Source organism: Electrona antarctica (genome assembly GCF_951216825.1).
Source record: "Electrona antarctica genome assembly, chromosome: 12".
Taxonomy (NCBI): Eukaryota; Metazoa; Chordata; class Actinopteri; order Myctophiformes; family Myctophidae; genus Electrona; species Electrona antarctica.
Window position 1 is genome coordinate 52,265,474 of NC_136793.1, and position 22,991 is coordinate 52,288,464.

At 41.7% G+C, this 22,991-nt stretch overlaps 2 protein-coding genes across 3 annotated transcripts in view; both read left to right on the plus strand.

The window, feature by feature from the left end:
• The first annotated feature begins 3,109 nt into the window (after positions 1–3,109).
• ppp6c (protein phosphatase 6, catalytic subunit) lies at positions 3,110–8,268 on the plus strand. Its single transcript, XM_079517119.1, has 7 exons — positions 3,110–3,634; positions 4,274–4,369; positions 4,723–4,788; positions 4,907–5,048; positions 5,188–5,267; positions 5,473–5,682; positions 7,395–8,268. The coding sequence occupies exons 1-7, from the start codon at positions 3,560–3,562 to the stop codon at positions 7,641–7,643; spliced, it is 918 nt and encodes a 305-aa protein (XP_079373245.1). The 5' UTR covers positions 3,110–3,559; the 3' UTR covers positions 7,644–8,268.
• A 512-nt stretch (positions 8,269–8,780) lies between these two features.
• golga1 (golgin A1) overlaps positions 8,781–22,991 on the plus strand; it is a 28,962-nt gene continuing 14,751 nt past the window's right edge. Inside the window, exons 1-9 of one of the 2 annotated variants that reach the window (XM_079517233.1) lie at positions 8,781–9,016; positions 11,999–12,340; positions 16,049–16,139; positions 17,007–17,081; positions 17,551–17,648; positions 17,754–17,786; positions 18,262–18,390; positions 20,665–20,834; positions 22,180–22,291. In XM_079517233.1, the coding sequence (XP_079373359.1) occupies positions 12,212–12,340; positions 16,049–16,139; positions 17,007–17,081; positions 17,551–17,648; positions 17,754–17,786; positions 18,262–18,390; positions 20,665–20,834; positions 22,180–22,291 (837 nt within the window). In that variant the 5' untranslated portion in view covers positions 8,781–9,016; positions 11,999–12,211. The remainder of the gene's footprint in view (positions 9,017–11,998; positions 12,341–16,048; positions 16,140–17,006; positions 17,082–17,550; positions 17,649–17,753; positions 17,787–18,261; positions 18,391–20,664; positions 20,835–22,179; positions 22,292–22,991) is intronic. The other variant, XM_079517234.1, reaches the window with a different exon arrangement.

The following is a 22,991-nucleotide window of genomic DNA, read 5'->3' on the forward strand; positions in this document are numbered from 1 at the left end:
TTCATGAGCACCAGCAGCAGTGTTCAGCAGGGGACGAGTGCTAACGTTGAAGAGGACATTGTCGTGGAGTTGGCTGCCGTGCCAACTGAACTGCTGAATGCTGCTGCAATTTAATGTTAGATATTAGATTCTGACGGGGAGGGATCTATGATGAATGATGACGATACAACACCGGGGTCGCCGAGCCCAGCTGCGCTGTCAGCTCGTCTGTTGTATAATAGGGCTATAATTTATATGTTTTGTTTTGATATCGGCGCCTTGCCAATGTCATGTGTAGCCTAAATAGGCCTATGCCTTTTTATGATGCATTTTGTCAGTTTGTTCATATAACTTGCGTGTGGAGAGGGAAAGTAAAAGCCACTTTTCCGTGTGAAAATGCGCGAAAACGCGCGTGCACGAGGCACATGCACGCGCATTTTTGCGCGCGCGCAACGTTATTCACGGCAAGGACCCCTTGGCTGAGAGAGATGAAGCAGGGACCCCCCCCAGCAGATTTTCATAGATTTCATTTTTAGATTCACTTCATCTTCCAGTGACATCATTGTTTGATTTTTTAGATTATAAATATATATTTATAAATATATATTTTTTTGATTTGATTTTTGTCATTGTGAGAACGATGACTTCCATTATATCATGGTAACTTTTAGGGAATAGAAAGCCTGCAGTTTCTATTAGCTTGGATTCCCCATCAATTATGTCACTGGTGGACGGGTTTCTGAACTGCCCACAGCCCTCCTATGAGACACAGACTGGTTTTTGAACTGCCACAGACTGGTTTCTGAACTGCCCACAGCCCTCCTATGAGACACAGACTGGTTTCTGAACTTCCCACAGCCCTCCTATGAGACACAGACTGGTTTCTGAACTGCCCACAGCCCTCCTATGAGACACAGACTGGTTTCTGAACTGCCCACAGCCCTCCTATGAGACACAGACCAAGTAGGGAAAAAAATTGACCCCCTCCCTCAAAATAATTATGCAGCTCACCTGCATCTTTTAAAACAGGCCTAACAATCCACCTTTCAGCAGGCCGGAGGGAGAGGAAAGGATCACTTCTCCCTTAAACACTCCACTCTGTACATATATGTTTTATTTTTTATTATTGTTTCTGATTATATTGAATTTTGTTATTTTTCATGTCATGTCTATGAATTGATAGGGCCTGAAATCTAAACAAAACCGCAAAGGACTTTTGTTTTGATGCTATCCCTTTGAGACTGGACCCTATCTTGTGCCACCTATTTACTATTTTGAAAATCATTTTAAAATAGTTCAACTAGCCAATCTACATCTACACGTTGTGAGCTTGTAGATCAGCTATTTGAACTATTTTAAAAGGTTTTTTAAAATAGTAAAAAAGGGCAAATAAGTTTAGGGATAAGGGTTAAGGGGTGGTACAAGATATAGCCCCACCATGAGTCTTTACGTAAAAGTACGTGAACATCTCAAATGCAGTCCCTGTCCCACCCACCAATCGCAGCCATGTTTTCTAAAGCACAGCAATGGACCTGAATGCCTCTTAATGAACTGTAAAGTTCACTGTTGACTTGCAGCAGTGTTGAACGCTGTACTCAGTGTACTGTAACTGTATGATTTACATGTTATCAATGAAAGAAAAACCTGCAAGAAAAGTTGCAGGTTTAAAACACAATAAGGTGGGTAACAGGAAAAACCCTTCTCTTGACCCAAGTTGACCGTGTTATTATTTTGTATAATGTTTTATGTTGCTCACTGCTTTTTCAACAGTCTGTTCTAGGTGTGCAAATGTTTTTATGCAACTAAAGCTTCATGTTAAAATTTAAAATGTGTTTTTCTTTTCTTTTTTACATATGTTTACATATGTTTGATATGTAGGTGTGCAAATGTTTTGAACTATTATGTTAAAATTCAATAAAGTTGAAACTCCTTGAGTAAAATTAAGTGTTCCATCTCGTAACTGTGTTGTGTGTGAAGTACAGGAAGTTGTCACCGGTTACCATGAACACAAACCAAGGATTCGTCCGAAATCAGTGGCTGCGTCCGAATTGGCCCAATCCCAATTGCCACCCTCAAGCCCTAAGCCCTGAACCCTCATTGACTTTAGTGACGTCAGCTGTATAAGTGCTTGAGGGTGAGAGGCTGCGCAAGGGCCCAAATTGTTGTGAAAGGAATGGTACAGCACTTTGAAGATGAGTCCGCCATTCATGACACTTTGCATCACTTTATAAAACCTGTCCTTATTCACAGCCAGTGCCTACATGCATGACATGTCTATCATGTCTATTTATGTCGTTTTATTATTAGTTTCATAAATACACTTTACTGTGTGATACGGGTTGTAATATTCATATATAATAATATTCATCATAAATTGCATTTCCATATTATTTTACTTTGCTCATTAGTCATTTCTCATCATGTTTCCATTATTATTATTATTATTGTTATTAAATATACATACATACATACTGTTACATACATACATCTCTAAGTACTGGACCCTTGTCTGGTTCTGACAGACAGGTGTGTGCAGGCTGGGTGGTGTGTGACAATCCAGTTGAATATTCCTTTGGTGCGGCGACTGCGGCGGCGGGCCGGGAGAACAAATTAACGGACACGAGACAGTATCACGCTAAGGTTCACAAAGTTTCTTACACAAACAGGAACATATATAGTGCTGGATCATAATGACGTGACAATAAGATATGAGACAGAAGAACGTGCCTACTGCAGCAAGGCTGACCTTGCTGCCGCCGAGATGTCTCTCGTAGCCTATCTATAAAGTATGCTACAGTACAGGCAGTACACAATACACCAAGTACACTGTATCTCAAGTTCAAGTACATAGACTAAGATGTACTGTGCATGGGCTAATGTCATAACACATACATACATACATACATACATACTACTAAAAATGTACAGCATGGGGAGATAGACAGACATAAGTGAAGGATTTGCCTGTGACATAGTGACGCCCACCCACTCTGTATTTTTTCGATTAAATGCTACGCATACTTGCGATGCCTGGCTTGAGTTGTGACGCCACTGCCGTATCCTAGGTAACCTCCCGTTATTTCCTCCAGTACCCGTGGAAAGCCCACTGGCTTGCTTTCTTTCCGAATGAACCGAACCGGTGTGATCCAGAGTAATATAGTAAGAGTGGCGACACTAGCGTTGACTCCCATTGTAACAATGGAATGCGGAAGTGCTCATTCTATCTCAATAGGATAACCTTAGAAGCGAGTATATATGGATAACGCGTTCCAGCTTTAGGAGCAATGTTTGGAATTGGAACTATAGCCCATAGGCACCCGCTTTGCGGCGAGATCAAAGCGTGTCGCTACTCTCCTACTATACACTCTGGTGTGATCCGGTCTAGCGCCCGCCTTCCGTAATCTGGGCAATTTGCACGCACATTCTCACACCATCTCCGTATCCGCTCCAGACCGGATCAGCGACCTGCATGGCGACTTGATGCCAGTTTCATTGTAGCCAAGGGTATCTGTGCTGTGGGACTGACTGGGAGAGAGTAGTAAGGAAGTTGCATGCGCATAACATTTTGCTGGTGGCTACAATGGCGCCTCTAGATCTCGATAAATATGCTGAGATCGCAAAGCAGTGTAAATATCTACCAGAAAACGACCTCAAGGTAACTATGCGTTTGTCGTAGTGTCTTTGAGTAAGTCATATATCGTAATACCAAAAAGAAAAAGCGTTAGCCCCATTTGTCTGTTCTTTAGTGTAGCATAGCTAACGTTAGCTTAGGTAGCTAGCTAACGTTCGTTAGCTTGCTAACGTCACCCCCATCGGGTCAGGAAGTAAAATTGTAATGCCTTTTAATATATATATCATTATCTATCATATCTGAAGGTTAACCGCTAACGCATAACGTTAAAGTCACAGTTTGAACAGGTTCTTATTTGACTGCTGTCTGAGCTGTCAATTATGGCTAATGGTGGCTGAATGTGTCTGTCAGCTAGCTAACTAACGTTAACAGCAGATCTGACTGATGCTCGGCCGTTAGTTGGCATTAATGGCACGTTTTTGTATTGTTTTATGATCTTTTTTAGACCGTGTCCCCTCGGTGTTACTACCTCGGTGTCAGGTCTGCAATTTGTTCAGTTGTTTTGTCTAAAACAGGAACCTTTGGTTTGTTTAATTGTTTTCAATCTCTACAGAGGTTACTAGGTTACATAATTATGACACACATGTATGTGTGTGTTTGTTTTTAATCTCAACAGATGTTTATGTGACTGACTGAGTGTGTGTTTGTTTTCAATCTCTACAGAGGTTATGTGACTATGTGTGCGACCTTCTCCTGGAGGAATCAAACGTGCAGCCTGTGTCTACTCCTGTGACAGTGTGTGGTGACATACACGGACAGGTAAAAACACAATTTCTGTTGGGAAATGGTATTGCTATTGGAAGTAATATTGCCCTACGTGTTCATGCAACCTGTCCTTTAGCGACTGCTGCATGTTTTTAAATTTATTTCAAAGTGGGTTGCTGTTCACGCAATGTTGTATTTTATAATATTATTTACATTCTGCCATTCGTTGTTGATTGAAGAACCTAAATATTAGATGTCAAAATCTATGTTATTACAGCAACACAAATGCAAAAATCAACCAGTATTATGCCCTGTAATTGTTTTTTTTTTCTAGCCGAGTTCCATAGATCCCATGCCTTTGGAAAAAAGTGGTCTCAGTTTAAATGTCTTTCCTTATTTGCTTTCAGTTTTATGATCTTTGTGAACTCTTCAGAACTGGTGGACAGGTCCCAGACACAAATTACATATTTATGGTAGGTATTATTACACATTAATTCACACCTTGAAGTCATTCCTCTGCTAGATCTTGAATTTGTTAATTTGCTAACAAAATAACCACAACAAAGTCTATTTTACTTGTTCTCTTTTAAGGGTGACTTTGTTGACCGAGGATATTATAGCTTGGAGACATTCACATACCTGCTGGTGTTGAAGGCAAAATGGCCTGACCGCATTACACTCCTCCGCGGAAACCATGAAAGTAGACAGATCACCCAAGTCTATGGCTTTTACGGTGAGACATTTAAAAAAATATTGGCTGTCACAAGTTATTTTTATAGTGATATTGAATGAAACCCATTTTTACTCCCCTGAGTCTGAGTAGATGCCATTATGCCTGTTTTAGGTTAACAGCTCTATTTTTCATCTTTCAGATGAATGCCAAACCAAATATGGGAATGCAAATGCCTGGCGTTATTGTACCAAAGTGTTTGACATGCTAACAGTTGCAGCAGTGAGTATTAGATTAGATTGACAATTCATTTTTTTTAAGTCTTGACTTTGGAACCACATCATGAATAAGTCTTCCACGTTACATTTATTTTCTACAATTGTAGTATCTAACTAATATTAGAATTTTAAACATACTTTTGTAGACCTAAATTTAAAGTGAGTTTGTAAACCTTACCTTAACATTAAAATATGTGTTACATTTTCAGTTGATGGATGAACAGATTCTGTGTGTTCATGGAGGCCTCTCACCAGACATAAAAACCCTAGATCAGATTCGAACTATCGAGCGGAACCAGGAAATCCCCCACAAAGGAGCATTCTGTGACCTGGTCTGGTCGGACCCTGAAGATGTAGACACCTGGGCTATAAGTCCCAGGGGGGCTGGGTGGCTATTTGGTGCAAAGGTCACAAATGAGGTGAGATATCATCATGTCACTAGACGTCATAAATGACTTTAACTGTCAACAATATGTCATGTAATTGTCTGACTCCATTGTCCAGAGTGTAGCAGTAGCCTTTAGGTTAAATCTGTCAGGCTCCAGTCCAAAAGCGCTCAGCGTCATGTTTCTCGCATGCGCAGTTTGCGCACAGCCGTTCACTCCCTTGTTTACAGCCTGACAAAACTGTCTATCTCTGAATCTATGCCGCTGTCCATTTTTGATCAGAACCGTCCTCATTTCTGACTTTACGAAGCATCTCGTTTGGAATATAAACGCTTCTAGAGAGAGATGAGACTTGACAGCCCGAGGTAGTAATGGAAGATTATACCTCACGGTTTTGAGGGGAAATGGAAGGTGGTGGGGCTTTTCAGAGTAAAATCTGCCTCATTTGCTTGGCACTCTAGCGCCTTTATTCTGAAAAATTGCCCGGCAAAATAAGTGTTAGATGTGGTAATGCTTCAACAGAGCTCCAAATAAAAGCTTGGATTGGTAACTTCATTCAAATTTGTAAAGCTTGCCTCTGCTTTTAACCTACCATATTCTATTCATTAAAACATTTTCGAGTTTATTTTTCTTTTTTAATACTATGTTATGCAATAAACATGCATGTACCTTCATGGATCCCAATTTTATTAAAATGTATTTTAAGCCCCAAAGCTTTGCTTTCATAAAAGATGAAAATATTTTATGAAAGCAAAGCTTTGGGGCTTCAAGGTACATTAATAATGAAGCTTTGAACTATACAAATGGAAGTTCAGCCTGAGTATTGTCCAATAAACTAAGTTAAATTTCACTACCCATTTAATTTTCTTTAAAAAGCAATGCTTAAAGACTGCTCTAACAGCAGATGTTGTAAATATGATTTTGGATCCACTTTTATGTTTATTTGTAATACTGAAGATGTTGGTAAATAAATAATATATAATGTATGATAAGAACGAAATGCCATTTCTTTTTTGCAACTTACACCTCATCTACACTGCCAGCGTTGCCAGCGAAATTAGAATACATGTTTTTCAATGAGACTGTCCTGATGTACTGTGAGCGTGCAGCAACGTTGTCCACGCCTCTATACTCACTCGCAGTCTCTGTTTGAGCGAGGTTTCGTGGCCCCAAACACTTTTATTGGTTATTTGATTGGTTCAGGCTACGTCGCAACGCAATCTCCAACGGTCCATATGGGGTGACGGTGGCTCAGGGGTAGAGTGACCGGATGGGAACCGCAAGGTTCCCAGTTCGAACCCGGGCTCCCCAGAGTTAGTGTCGAAGTGTCCTTGAGCAAGACTCTGAACCCCTAATTGCTCCCGATGTGCAGTTTGGTGCCTAGCATGGTTTCCTCCGGCATCAGTGTGTGAATGTAATGCACAATCTCTGTAAAGCACCTTGGATAAAGGCGCTTTATAAATGCACCATTTACCATTTTATTTACCATTTATATCAGGACCGTTTTTCGCATGATATCGCCGTCGGAACGCTCGCTCCTTGCCTGTGTAGATGAGGTGTTAAACTGGAGCTACATAATATAATACAGAATAATAAAAAAGGGAGGACTGGAGCGTAGGGAAATGCTATTTATAGGGAAAAGTAGGGATAGTTGTTACAATTGTTAGTTTGTACCCACTAATCACTAATCAGTCTCTTTTTGTGTCTCTCCCCTCCCTTTTTTCCCTTTCTTCCAAATTGTGTAGTTTGTGCACATCAACAATCTGAAGCTGATCTGCCGGGCACATCAGCTTGTCCACGAAGGCTACAAATTCATGTTTGATGAGAAGCTGGTTACGGTGTGGTCCGCTCCTAATTATTGCTACCGCTGTGGCAATATCGCCTCCATTATGGTCTTCAAAGATGCTAACACAAGAGAGCCTAAGCTCTTCAGAGCAGTGCCTGACTCTGAGAGGGTTATTCCTCCCCGAACAACAACCCCATATTTCTTGTAATCAGAGTTGACAAACATCAACATAGCTGTCACATTTGTTCTATGTCACAGACAAAGGACTGAAAGTGTCTGTGACAGTGGCATCAGCAGTTAATGAGTCCATGTTGATTTTGTATGATAGTTAGTATTCTTTTCCACCTAATTTCTGCTCTCGGTGCCAACTGTCAACAGCTATTTTCTACACCATATATTTAATGCCATTATTCTAAACTAAAAACATAAATGAGGAGATCTTGGTTGTCCATGCGCACAGCATTATTGCTTAATGCTGTGTAAATGCTATATTGAAATATAAGGCCTAAAATGTCATCATCTGACCCTTGTAAAAAAAATAAAATGCATATTTTTTTAGATCTCCTCTGTAGTTTACAATAAAAATCAATTCACTCTGAAGAGCAAATCAGTTTTAGGTTGAATTTCTCTGTGGTGAAGTACCAGGTGTATTACTGTTATTTACAATAATGTTTTATCTTATTTTTGCTATGGAAATGTATGTAAGATAATTAACGATGAAGCACTGCACAAAAGCAAAAATAGCTTTTATCATTATAGTCCTATTGTTTCATTTGAATTAAACACTTAGTTCTGTAATAGTATCTTATAAATAAAGCTGTAATGATTGAAAATGATGCAGAGATCAACTCCTTATATCCACTAATATTTGTTTGCACTGTCAATTATTAGGCTAGCTAATTATTATGCAAGGGTTATACTATGGAATAACTTCTAGTAAGCCTTAGATCAAGATTCAAGACTCTTAGACTTTTTTTTCTTCTATTCTGACATTTGTGTATATATGCTTTTTGAATGATTTATGTTTTACACCACAGCTGTATATTCGGCTTTTATATATAGTGTGTGTGTGTATAATATACTTGTAATAACTAAGTCAGAAGATAAGTTATAAATGGTATAGCCTAATATTTAGACTCGTAGATGTATTTATCGATTCTGACATTCTGACATCATGATGTCAGAATCGATAAATACATCTACGAGAGTGGAATGGAGGACAAATGCAAATGAACAGAAAAGATACTAGAACTATATAGGCCTATGTCATGGATGCAATTATATAAAAAAACGAACATAAAATATACCGGTATCCCAAAGCTAGAACTGTCGAATGAACGCAGACATAGGTGTGACGTCACTGGTCATATGCGCTTGTGCAGTTGATTACGTGTTTATTAGCTAGTAGCCATAGAGCTAGCAGGACAGGAGGCTGAAGCTGGGTTTCACCACCACCTCCTCAGTGAATATAGCATAACTGGGATATGTGCACAGAGACAGACATTCAATATAAATGAGGATATGTAAAAGGGCACCACGTACGTACGGCGTCGTCAACTGTTCGGATAAACTTTCACAATGGTAAGAGAAATCCGGATTCTGTGTGAACGAGCAAGCTAACGAGCTAGCGATAGCTTTTTACAGTGGTGGTGGTGCCTCTCATTGTTGTGACCACGAAGCTAGCTATGTATCCCAGCTGGACATGTATGTTGTGTTTATGCATTTCTGAACGGGCAAACTAACACTAACTCATATGGGCCACATGCGCAGAGCGTAGTAGTGTTGTTATGGAATGCAACGCGAATATGTGCTGCCTTGACGAGAAAGCAGACTCATACGGTTTGGACAGTCGTAAGCTGTCAACGATAATAACATCGCATTCAATTAAAAGACCATCTAGTTTTATAGACAGTTCTGTGTGTGAACTGAAGCTTTTTTCCGTAGGTTTAAGTTCTGAGGAACAATGCTGAAAGAAACCGTTCTAGCGCTGCTCATGTTCATTCAACGGTCACCAGAGATTTCGACCCAGGACTATTCGACCAACCGCAAATTCGAGTCCGTTCGACCCGTTTTTACCGGGTCGAATTATCTTTACTTTACTTTACTTTATTTGTTTATTTAGACAGGACAGAGCATATTAATGAACGTCACATGAACGTAAATACACCGGGATTAGCAAAGATGCTAATTTTCATCCGCAGTCCTCACACAAAACATAAAAACAGAAAACAGACAAACGGTGTAACGTAGCATGTCCACGTCCATCTGTGTTCTTCACCTTCATGCAGCTCAGCTGTCCATTCATTCATAGCAGCCTAGAATGCCGGTTTTAAAGGAACCATGTCTTCATTTAAACGGTTTACTTTAAACCATTAATAATAAAGACATGCCGTATTCTTCATTAAGGAGATCATATACGATTGTGTGTAAAACATTAAGCTGCCGACGAGCAGTTGCAGATATGAATAGTGAATGTTCCTTCCTGCATTTGGCGTGTTCAAGTATATTTAAGAGTAAATATTGTAAGCATGCTCCCCCAGTTGCATACTTTTTTAAGAAGGTTTTTTTGTAAACCTTCTTTTCTAAATGAAATAATAATGTATGCCTTATTGTAATGTTGTCTGTTTTGTCCTTCTCTCCTCTAAAATCATTTGAAAAGTAGCAGATCTACAGTAGTCCCCATCTCTCTCTCTATGTCTCTCTCTGTCTCTCTCTCTCGCGGTCCGGGTCGAAAAGTCAGGTCCAAGCGGGTCGAGAGCGGGTCGAATGGTCCGGGTCGAATAGTCCTGGGTCGAAATCTCTGGTGACCCATTCAACACAGGCAGTTTTGGGGTTGTATTCCAGACCAGATGTTCCCTGATGTTTAACTTGTGTTTTAACGATGCTTTAGATTTGCTCACTTTTGCAGCTCCAGACCAGAACATTTAAAAGGTGTATCGACTACATGATTAATTTATTTGAGAACAATGTTTGAGATTGAGAGCTACAGTAATCTAAATGGGGCGGACATGTCGTGGACATTATTGCTGTTCAGTGTTCAGACCTGATAAACACGTTACACGTGTTATTTGGACTCCATTCATTGAGCCTCTCTGTTAATGTCAAGCAGAACACTGGACTTTCAATAAATATTGAAGAAATTCTTAAACGTGTTGAAACACTTGATTTAATGTTGCATGATGTTTATTTCAGATTGTGGGCTGTAGCCAGTGCCACGTCTTTCTCTTAGCATTTGTAAGCCATAAAAATGACACATGCATCTCTCCCTAGCCCGTCTCCGGACCCCCCGGGTTGAGCTCCTTTGGACCTACCACGTAGGGTCCGGTCTCACCGGATTCAAGCGACATGGGATGCAATCTGATTTCCCCTGACTTAGCCCTGTGCTGCGGTGTGGGTGTCACGCTGACATATTCCAAACGAAGCATATGAACGCTATAGGAGACAACGAACCTTCTGACCCCCCCCCGCGAACGGCTCAGAAGCCGTTAAGTATTTTTAATGTTTGTACGACCGCTTTGGCAGCTCTGAAATTCTCTCTTCGGTCCCTCCTTGTTGACATCTCGGTTGGCTAGCTGCGCCTACGGTTGGCTAGCTGCGCCTACGAGGCGCGTAGGGAGGCGCTGCTAGCCAACCGAGATGCTGGAGGCGGTACAATGGGATGTCAACAAGAGAGAATTTCAGAGCTGCCAAAACGGTCGTACAAACATTAAAAATACTTAACGGCTTCTGTGCCGTTCGGGGGGGGTTGAGAGGGTTCGTTGTATCCTATAGCGTCCATATGCTTCTTTTGGAATATGTCAGCGTGACACCCACACCGCAGCACTGGGGTAAGTCAGGGGAAATCAGATTGCATCCCATGTCGCTTGAATCCGGTGAGAAGGAACCCTACATAAAGTCATCAAAATGTCAGAAACTTTAACGTAGGGTTCCGAAAGGAGCTAATCTCTCCCTTGCTCTTAAACATTGTCTTGGAAAAGAGTGCATTAGTGATGATATTCCTATTACCAAACTTCTGGCAACCATGACCCTACTATTCTAGACGATCTAAATGGTAAATGGTGCATATTGCACCTTTTATCCAAGGCGCTTTACATAGATTGTGCATTACATTCACCCATTCATACACCGATGGCGGGGGAAAACATGCAACTTGGCACCAACCAGCACATCAGGAGCAATTAAGGGTTCATGTATGTAACGCCGCCCCTGTATGTAAATGTTACCAGCATTTATTGAGTCTTTGCTCAAGCATGCAGCTGATTTACAGCATGGAGACTGCATCCTGAAGAAAGACAAATAGTGGAGGAGAGACATACTGTGGTTCACAGCGGTTGCATGGCATGGTCCGGATTTTGCACCCACATTGTGGCTTTGTCAGAGAGTCTGATGTCTCTGACACTTGGCACGTTTAGGGCTAGAAATGTCAGCAGAAAAATGCTGGGTGGTGATCCAGCATATTTCCTACTTTCCCATTTTCAACACTGTGGCGCTTGCTCTAATGTTATTTGATGCAGTTGTCATTATTGTGTATTTTAAAATAAAATAACCTGTCATCTTTTTCAGATGTAGCAGAATGGCAGTGAGAGCCCTGCCTTCCTTTTTCGGACAACACCGCAGCGGCACACGGCTGTACTTCTCGCACCACCAAAACGAGAAGCCCTGAGCTACTACTGCCACTATCATTTTTGGAGAGCGGATGTCCAGCGAGGAGGGTGTTCGTTCTGTGGTAAAATACACTGAGAAAAAAAGAAACTGACACAAACGAGAGAGAGAGAAATGTTTGCCAAACTGAAGAAGAAGATTGCAGAGGAGGCTGCCACTGCTCCCAGGACCGGTGTCCGTATCCCCCGTTCGATTAGCAAGGAGTCCATCACTTCAATGGGGGCAGACTCTGGGGATGACTTTGTAAGTATCTCCGGCAGGGTGGGAAATGAGTTGACCATTCAGCCTGATTTGTACTTGGTCGTACACAAGTCACGATTGCAAATTTAAAGCTGATTTATTGTCACACAAATAATTGCGATTAACAATTTGATTGTGCTTTTTGCATTGAATATTGGAGCGTTACTTACAATTTGTATTTCTGTTTTGCCTTTTAGGCTTCGTAATCACAAATTGCACAGGGCAGATGTGACAAATAACTTAAATATACAAAGAAATCACTGACCCATTTAATATACCCATTTTCATAATTTATTTATTTTCTTTTTACAAAAAAAGTGGAAATAGTTTATCTACAACCTTACAGATGTCTGTAAGCTTGTAGAGCTGCTATTTTTTTTAATGTATTTTGAACATGGAAAAGATTGGCGATTACGCAAAAATAATTGATTATCTCAAATAATTGCGATTAGGCTATTATGTAATAATTGTGACACTGGGCTTAGTCATACAACGTGTCGCGCACCGAAAATGGACCTACAGTTGGAGGCCATCGATATTGTCCTTTTCTTTTTGCTGAGGTTTGCGTGATCTGCGCAAAAGGACAGTTAACCCATTTTTGGCGGGAACCCCTTTTGGTGTTTTAAACATGTTATAATTTAGCTATTGAAAAATAGCAGATCTACAAGCTCATAGCGCACCACCGAGTGGCGCCCTACGTGCTTTGTAGGTCTGCTATTTTTGAAAAATCGTGAAAATATTTATTTCAGAAAACTGGAGGATTTAGAAGGATTTTTTTTTAAAAATTTTGAGGTCAGGCCTAAATGGGTCAAATGATAAGGGACAATATCGGTGGCACCCAACTGTACAAGCTCAGTTGTGAGCCTGAAATAGGCATGCCAGGGTTACAGTAGTACTCACAGGCTTGGTCAACTTTGGGAAATGGCCAGCCACTGTTGTTGCTGTTGTGTTTCCCCCCCACACAGACGTCCCGCCATGTCTGTATTCTTTCACCCTGCCATGTAACAGGACTGCCTTTCACAATGATATCTACAGTTGGGTGCCACCGATATTGTCCCTTATCATTTGACCCATTTAGGCCTGACCTCAAAATTTAAAAAAATCCTTCAAAATCCTCCAGTTTTCTGAAATAAATATTTTCACGATTTTTCAAAAATAGCAGACCTACAAAGCTCGTAGCGCGCCACTCGGTGGCGCGCTATGAGCTTGTAGATCTGCTATTTTTCAATAGCTAAATTATAACATAATGTTTAAAACACCAAAAGGGGTTCCCGCCCAAAATGGGTTAACTGTCCTTTTGCGCAGATCACGCAAACCTCAGCAAAAAGAAAAGGACAATATCGATGGCCTCCAACTGTATGTTAAGGCCAGTTTTCTAAGTGTTGGGGCCTATTGGCCCTGCCCTACCATTAGTAATCCCCCTCTGTACTAGCGGGATAAAAGCTTTTGGCCGCCTCTCTCATATAATGCAGCCCTCGGGACAGTCGCCATCACTGCCAGCGACTATACATGTGCATAATGCATCACTCCCCTCATAGTGGTGGTGGTGCTCAGACCATAATAAGTAACGTGTAACATCTAGACATGAATTTATACAAAAGCAATCCAGGAGGAATAAAAATGGATCTAAAAAAAACCAACAACCTATCAGTGGAAATGTATTCTAAGAAGTGATTTAGAAGATGCCACTAATTTTTTTATTAATTTATATTAGCTAGCCAGATGCACGTTTTTCCATGAAGACTAAATCATAGCCCCTAGGGATTTGAATGATGTAGTTATTTTGTCTATGGAATTGCCTTGCAGATGTGTGTGTCAGCTTGATGGAGACCTTTAAAGTACATTAGATGCCACGAGACAGGGGACCGGTTCATTGTTTTGTTTGAGAGCATGCCATGCAGGCAGGATAATGTGTTGCTCAGTGTCGTAAAGGCAAACCAGTGTAACCTGAAGCCCTGCTCTAATGTCAGACCTGCCCCACTTCTCAGTTGGCTATTTACACGCAAGCACGAGTGCACGCATACACCCTTCTGACCGGTTCTCTCGATTTTCCAGTCTGTGAGTGAGCTTGATAATCCATTGGTCGCGTGGAGTTTTGAAAGTTTAATGATTCCTCCATGAGGCTTGTAATGATGAATGTACACAGTACATTCATAGACAGTAGTTCTGTCTCAAGGGAGTCATTTTCTTTGCTCGTCTATCTTTTTGGCAAAAAAATAAAAGTGTTAGCTTCTGTTACTTTGATTAGTGTTACCTTACACTGTGGAACCAACCCAGACTCCTCTGATGCTATTGGAGTTATCTTCTCGGTGGCACTTGGTCAATTATTTAGTCTAACCCAAGTCACAAGCAACTCTGGGTGACTGTGACATTGTTAACCCAAGTCACAAGCAATTCTGGGCGACTGTGACATTGTTAACCCAGAAGTAAACAGTTGATTTGAGAAATGACCAAACGGTTTTCTAAAACTGATAATATAGTTTGCATAGGACTTTTTACTATTTCAATTTTGCTTAAAATTCACATGCTTATATACTGTATATCCTTGTAGAAATAGATATTTCATCATATTCTCAACAATATTATGTACGATGATGGTACGCCAAAATCCTTCTGCTATCCATTTACAATTCACACTCAATTTTAGAATGTAATGATGAACATGATCGAATTGCCCCGGCCGGCCTCCGACGAGAGGCTGCTACCATCAAGCTAGCAAGGAAAGCCAAAATACATGACTGGCATATCCAACACTACAGTGGAAATAGAGCCTCCAAACAGACTCGAGTCTTACAACAAGGCGGCACAAGAGATGCTGCATTCCATCCCGGAGGACTTATCCACCAGTGCATGGCTGGCGGCATCTTGGAAAGCAGGAGTGGGAGTCTGCTGTGCCCTCCCGTATGCACCACTACATCTTTGACCCGGGTGATGGCGTTGAAGGAGAGGACCTACCATGCCGGCAGTGGACCCTACTGAACCGACCTACGCACTGGAGTCTGCTGCTTCAAATCAGCAATGAAGAGGTGGGGCTTGGCGGACAGTGCAGCATGCAAGTGTGGCGAGCCTGAGCAATCTGCCGAGCACATAATTAACACCTGTACAGACCTCCTTCGGAGGCCGGCCTCTTCCACGTGGGACCAGAGACAAGGGCGTGGCTACTCGATACTGAGTTGGACATTTGAGGGTGATACACGAAAGAAGAAGATCAGCATTTGAGATGCAGTAAAGTGCACACATTTCTACGAGTGTGCTGCTGTGTTCCTTATACTCTCTCCTGTTTTGTTAACCCATACTTTGTGTGAGGAAAATAATTGTGCAACTGAAAGAAAAATGCCCGTGTGCTGTCCAAACTTAAACTAATACCTCAGTGTCCATTTTGAGAATGTTTAATCATTATCTCATGAACTGTAGTTATTGACTTTATGCAACACCGCCTGATAAACCTTATTTTCTGTCCCATTCTGAACGTGGTGCTTTGCTGTCTGATCCTACAATGCCCAGTATTCACTGCGATTCAAAGCTTCTCAGGCTTCGTTTCTGAGCCTGATGACAGAGGGGAGACTGCGGTAGCGTTTTCGATGCCCAAGTGATTCAAGTGAATAAGTCCCTAGGGGTGCGTTCGATTTGCTTCCTCTGTGATACAGAGAGGACTGACAGACTTGGAGTATTCCTTTAATGCATGTCCTCTCTCTGTCCGTCTTCATCCAGGCCTCTGACGGTAGCAGCTCAAGAGATGATCTCTCCTCCCAGATCCTCAGAAGGAACGATCAAATTCGGAAGCTTGAGGCCAAACTATCAGGTAATTTACTGTTTAATGTGTGCGCCAGGAAACATAAATTGATTGGTTTGATCTGCAGCACTAAGAAGAGAAACACGTTTCCCGAGTTATTACACCTTTGTTTAACCAGGTGAGGTGGTGAGTCCCATTGATTCCGTGATCTCTTTTTCCAGGGAACCCTGAGCAAGATGGCACTGTTGGAAACAATCAAATAAAACCATCATTAAAGCACATAATATATCAAAATAAAGTAGATGGGGTGAATTCTCAGGCCCAGCCCAGTCCACACCATTGGCAACTCGTTACAACTTGGAACCAGTTGCAGAGGTGTCTGAATTGACCTGTTGCAGGTCGGTGCAGTTTTGGGATTCGGTTTGCGAGTGGTTGTAGTCACGACTTGTTGGGTTCCAAATCGTTGGTGTGGACGGGGGTTTTGTCTGGGCCTCAATGATTTTGGCCTTTAGGCTCAACGTTATTTTTGACTATTTCCTTTTTCTGTTGGTGACGAATTTGAGAGCAAATGCAAATTGATTATAGCGAGCAGTTTATTCTCCAGCATAGTCGACTGGTGTCACTGTTTGTCCCTTTAGGTGGCGTATGAGACGACTGTGTTCCTTAACGGTTAACTGCATATCCACATGCAGCCTTTTAACTGGGGTGGTTTTCTCATCTAAAGAAAATCATTGTTTTTTTTTTCTTTTCCTTCCATTATTTCTCGAACATGTTTGTCCCTTTTTCATTTTCCTCCCTTCATCATGTTTCGTTCACCTCTACCTCTCCTTTCCGAACATCTGCCTGGCCCTCTACCTGTTTTATTTACATGTATGTGTATGTGTGTACTGTCGGTACTCCCATATCCCATCACCCTCCTCCTCCTCCCGCCACTAGACTACGCTGAGCAGCTACGACTTATGCAGAAGACCAAGGAGAAGCTTGAAATTGCGTTAGAAAAGCATCAGGATTGTACGTACTTGTTCCTTTACTCTCCTCCCATCTTTTGCTTCCTTTCCTCTCATTTGCCCTGCCGGCTGTGGCGTTCAGTGCCGACCATACGTTTCTGTCATAACAATCACATGTTCCAAATCACAGTATGGGCTTCTTAAAGGTTTTGCCTTGTTGGGGCTTGTGGGCAATGCTTGTCTTGTTTTAATCATGCCTCGAACTAGGAGAAGCTATTCATAGTGCAATATTCAAGTTGGCACACTGGTTTTAGGTTTTTTTGTTTGTGGGTCGTCATGCACTGCTTGCCTGTGCTTCCTCGAAACACGCACTCGGCTGTAAAGCTTTCTAAAATTGAACACTCAACTTTTCACAGCTACTAACCGAAGTCTGCGCAATCGTTCGCTCCGTGTCGTTTTTGTGCTGCACACATCACGCTTTTTTGTTTTCTGTCTTTGCTTTTCCGTCTCTCTTGCTCCTGTTTGCTGCCCAGCTTCCATGAGGAAACTCCAGGAACAGAATGAGTCCCAGCAAGCTAGCAGAGCAAAGATGGCCGAGGGGATGGCTCTAGCCCTGGAAAAGAAGGATCAGGTACGCAACCATGCTCAGTGAGCAGTTCTATTATTATTTCATTGTTTTGTGGGGACTTTGCTTTTAGAATTGATGGTTGAAAATCTTTCCCTCTTTTGGCTGCAGGAATGGATGGAGAAGATGTCTGTTCTGGAAAAGGTAAAGGGCTAATTTACTTTCCAATACACAAATCAGACGTTGGATCCCAGAGAGCATTTGCAGACCCATTCAGGCCTGACGACGAAATAAATAAATAAAAAGTTTTCTAAATCATGACACTTTTCTGAAAGATTTGAGGCACATTTTAATGATTTGCTATGAGCTTGTAGATCTGCTATTTTTCAATAGCTAAATTATAACATAATGTATGTAACACCAAAAGGGGTTCCCTCTCAAAATGGGTTAATCAGACATTATTTATTCCCATTTTAAATTTGAATAAACCTGTTCAGTGTTCATGTGCACTTTGTTACTGCTTTGCACGGTGCTGTTTTAATTAAGAACAAGATAATCCTTGGGGGGGGGGGGGGGGGGGGGGAGGAATCCTTGGGAGGAAATATGGTAAGCATCCTGAATGTCATTGTTGGACATGGCCAGTCAGTTTATTGTTGGTGCTGCACTGTGTGTCCGTCAGGAGAAGGAAGCTCTGTCAGCACGGCTGGAGGAGATGATGGAGCAGAGCCTCGCTCTGTTCCAGAAGAGAGACGACCGGGATGAGCTTGAAGGCTTCCAGCAACAGGAGCTGGCTAAAGTGAAACACATGGTACGCACACACGTGCACACACTACGTGGCGGGCTGATGGGTGGGTCCATTTGGTGAGGAGTTAGTATTTTTGTACAGTATGTGTCTTCTGTCTTTAAGCATTAATATTAAAGGTGCACGATATAATCTGCGCCGATTTTTTTATATCGGCCTATTTAGGCCGTATCGGTATCAATCCGATCTCAAATTAACTCTTATTTTCACCAATATATATGCGCTCTCGTCTCTCGGTCACAGACTGCCGTACTGAGATGTATAGAGCACTCTCTCGCTCACACACTGCCGGACTCAGTCTCAGAAGTATAGCACTCTACATGTGCTTAATGTCCTGATTGTCACGTATCCAACACACTTTAAACTGAGAAGATTGGACCTCCCGTTCCAGAAATAATGGCCAAAACGTCTTGAAAACATCTTTATAGTTTAATGTGGGCTAATGGTGTTTTTTTTCTCTCTCTCTGGCTGCTGTATCGATACAGCAGCACCATGAAATAGGCTATCTGGGTGACGCAGTGTTGACAAACGCGCCTCTGTTTAATGTTATTAAAGTCCCCCTTGCAGTGCACTCCCTTCCCAGACCCCTTGTTAGGATGTTTACTGCAGTAATATCTAGTAATATAAAAACTGCCTTCCATTTACATTTCACAAAAGTGTTGCTCTTGTCGACTCGTCAGTTGTCGTGTGTTCCACTCCAAAGCAAAACCCCTGCTGTTTGCATTGTAAACAACTGTGCCTCGTTATAGCCACAAAAGTTTCTATCTTGCGGTCACAGTCGCATACTTTTTCAGTTGTGTGGTACTTTTTAGATGGATTTTAATTTAACAGAAAGTTCTATCTCATCTGCCAGTCACGGAGCTGGGACTAACACAGACACAACGACGAGCAGCACATTCATATCCCGTGTTGCCAGTATAGCCCTATGGCAGAAACAAGCAACCAGGTCTATGAAAAAAAAAAAGCTAAAAAGAAGCAACACTGATCCTTTCTGGCCAGTGTTGCCAAATCTGTTCATAAGCGACTTTGGAATTATTTTTTGTGTAAAGTAGATTAAAAACATTGAGGGTCCTTTGCTCTTGGCATGAAAATGTTTGAGCCACAAACGCATGTCCTCGCTCTAATCTCCCCCTTTTGCCTAAATTAAATAGGCCTATTCATGATTCTGCTTATAAATACAGAAGTAGCCTAGTACAGTTGGGTGCCACCGATATTGTCCCTTATCATTTGACCCATTTAGGCCTGACCTCAAAATTTTAAAAAATCCTTCTAAATCCTCCAGTTTTCTGAAATAAATATTTTCACGATTTTTCAAAAATAGCAGACCTACAAGCTCGTAGCGCGCCACTCGGTGGCGCGCTATGAGCTTGTAGATCTGCTATTTTTCAATAGCTAAATTATAACATAATAAAACACCAAAAGGGGTTCCCGCCCAAAATGGGTTAACGGTCTTTTTGCGCAGATCACGCAAACCTCAGCAAAAAGAAAAGGACAATATCGATGGCCTCCAACTGTAAATGAAATAGGCATATTCACGATTCTGCTTATAAATACAGAAGTAGCCTAGTATGTTAGTTTGTTTTATGGAAACAGTTGTTTGTGTTGAATGTGCTAATTGCACAGAATTATTCAAAAGAGAGAAAATGGGATGCACATTGCACTTCTCTTTTCATACGTCATGTGGAAATAAGGCAAATAAAAAAGTGATGTTGTCATTTTATCAACTGGCCCCTGGCCCCTTGCCATTTTCATAATGTGGCCCATATGTTCAGCTATTTGAGTATCCCTGCCCTAGGGCCTAGGCTTGTTTCCATTGTGGTCCTTTGTATAATAATCGGTATCGGCAGATATGACCCTGCATATAATCGGTCATAATTTCATAATCGTGCACTCCTAATTAATATCAATGCCTGTGTCTCATCGTACCCCTTAGACAGGGTTCTTGCTGATGGTTTATACTAGTGTGAAATGCACTTAGGTCTCACCGTCTTGAGGTGGCTTTGATCTATTCGATGCACATACATCTATTGTATGAATCAGAATGTGAGTTGCCTGTGTTGTTTTCCACTGTCTTATAAAACCTGAAAAATCTACGATATTATTATTATTATTATTTATTTTTTCAAAAAGCACTCCAAACTAAAGCACTATTGATTCAATAAATAACAAGTTTCACAGAGAGAGCAGAGTGCATTATACATCACTCGGCCCTTAAGTTAATCTCCTCTGCCTGCCAATTTGGCAACTAACCACCAGGATACTTTGTTTGTCTGCGTTTAGCTGCTGAGGAAGGAGGAACTGCTTAGCAAGCGGGACAGAGAGCTCCAGAAGAAAGAGGCAGAGCTGCACACGGCTAAGGAAGGAGGAGCGGAGACCTTGGGCAAGCTTCAGGCTCTGAGACGGGAGCATGACGAGAGCTGCAGACTCAACACAGAGCTGGAGATTGAAAGGTGAAGCAGGATACAAACATTGTTGCTGCACTTCTACTGTTTGATCGGGAGTTCTGAGAGAGAACTGTCACCCTCTGTGCATACTTCGCGCTCATGGTTAACCCATTCAGGCCTGACGTCGAAATTAAAAAAAAAAGGTTTTCCAAATCATGACAATTTTCGGAAAGAAAAAGGCACATTTTAACGATTTTTCAAAAATAGACCTACAAGTTCATAGCGCGCCACTCGGTGGCGCGCTATGAGCTTGTAGATCTGCTATTTTTCAATAGCTAAATTATAACATAATGTTTAAAACACCAAAAGGGGTTCCCGCCCAAAATGTGTTAATGGTTAATGTGGTTAAACGCTAACGTGACATGGATGCGTTCCAGGTCTCATTGGATTAAACTCCTCAAGGTCAGGTGAAAAGTAGCATAAGAAAGTAGGTAAAACTCCATGTTACTATCGTCAATTAAAACCAATACACTATTTACACCAACATAAATGTATGTTGTAACTTACTGACCAACATTTCGTATTCATTTCGACATCATTGAAATCGATGCAGCAACAAGCACCCATGCACTTAGGGCTGTGCCTATCCCAGGCATAATCGAATAATAAAGTAGGTTGATTCCCCGTTATACGTGGACATTTCTTGATTTGGCTACAGAAACCTCTTCAGTCATTTTGGAGTAATCCAATTTGGTCCTCAATTGGAATTTCGGCCAGTCCATTCAGAGAGTCTTTTCATGAGTTTACTTTGAGTCGAGACAAGTTTCTCTCATCAGAGGCCACTGTTTGTGGTGCAACAATTTGCACCGGGAATGCTGTGATTTGGATTGAGATTTTCCGCGTTTTGGAACCTCACCCTCCACGATATCTCAGAGTTGACGTCCAATCGTATCCAAAAAGTAAAGGTGGTCCCCCTTGTTCTCAGATGTTTGATTTATTTTGCGTAATGAAAGTGTCCGGTTTAAACAAGGGTTTAAATCGCTTTTTAGTCAGTCTGTGCCATGTTTTCCCCATGCTGCCAAAAACGGGAGCAGTACTGACACCGGCTGACGGTTTTTGGCTGGGCACAGGCTGACTAAAAAGGCGATTTAAACACTTGTTTCACTACTAGACACATTTGTTTCATCCAAACACTGAATGCACCGCGACCAAAATGGCAAGAAGAGTCCCTTCCTCTTTGGGACCCACAGTGGAAGGGGACAGCTTGTTTTTCCATCACTGAACAACAGATACTGCCTTTCACTATGGCCACATCCATCAAATAAATGTTTCCTCCCGTCAAAAAAAGGAGGCGGTATAAAAATGTTCCAATGACGGAACGTGTCAGAAACTCTGCTGTGACTTTGTGCAGAGAGGAGCTGCTGGTGGCCAGAGAGGAGGCAGAGAAGAACATCAGAGAGCTGGAAGGGAAAGGCCAGGAGCTGCAGAAGGTCATTCAACAGGTCTCTGAAGACTTCCAGAAGGTCAGTCCAGGACCACAGCCTGGAGATGACGGATAAAGGGGTAGTTCATTCCCCCCAAAAAATAACCTATATCAATTACACACTCCATGAAACCTTGAATTCATCGTTTTGTTTTTGTCCTCCAATAGAGCGTCGCAGTCCCGCCCCCTACCATGGATCAGGAAATGAATCTCGATGCATTTTTCCCATAGACATTTCTTAAAGTATTTATTTAAAGACGGTTACGCCGCGGACAAAGCCAACTCGAGTCGTGACAACTCATGACAACACAAACAATATTTTGGACCAAACAAATAATTACAAAGAAGAAAAACCCCCAAAAATGTTGTTTGTTGTCATGATTTGTCACGACTCGAGTTGGCTTTGTCCGCGGCGTAACCGTCTTTAAATAAATACTTTAAGAAATGTCTATGAGGAAAATGAACGGAGAATCATTTCCTGGTCCAGGTTAGGGGGCGGGACTGCGACGCTCTATAGGAGACTCGGTAGAAGACTCGACTCCGCCGGCTTAGGAATGTGATAAAAACTGAAAGAATCTCTGAATTCAAGGCTTCATGGGGATGTGTTTTTTTTTCTGTGAACTACTTTTTTTTTTTTTTTATGTAGGGTGCAGCATAATTAATCCATTAAGACCTGAGGTCGATTCTACTGTCTACTGAACAGTTTTCTGAAAGACCTACCGGTTTCTATATCAGTGATG

Coding starts and splice junctions, on each gene's coding strand:
- ppp6c (XM_079517119.1), top strand. CDS start 3,560: ATGGCGCCTCTAGATCTCGATAAATATGCTGAGATCGCAAAGCAGTGT. Junction 3,635..4,273: donor TACCAGAAAACGACCTCAAG/GTAACTATGCGT, acceptor CAATCTCTACAG/AGGTTATGTGACTATGTGTG. Junction 4,370..4,722: donor GTGGTGACATACACGGACAG/GTAAAAACACAA, acceptor ATTTGCTTTCAG/TTTTATGATCTTTGTGAACT.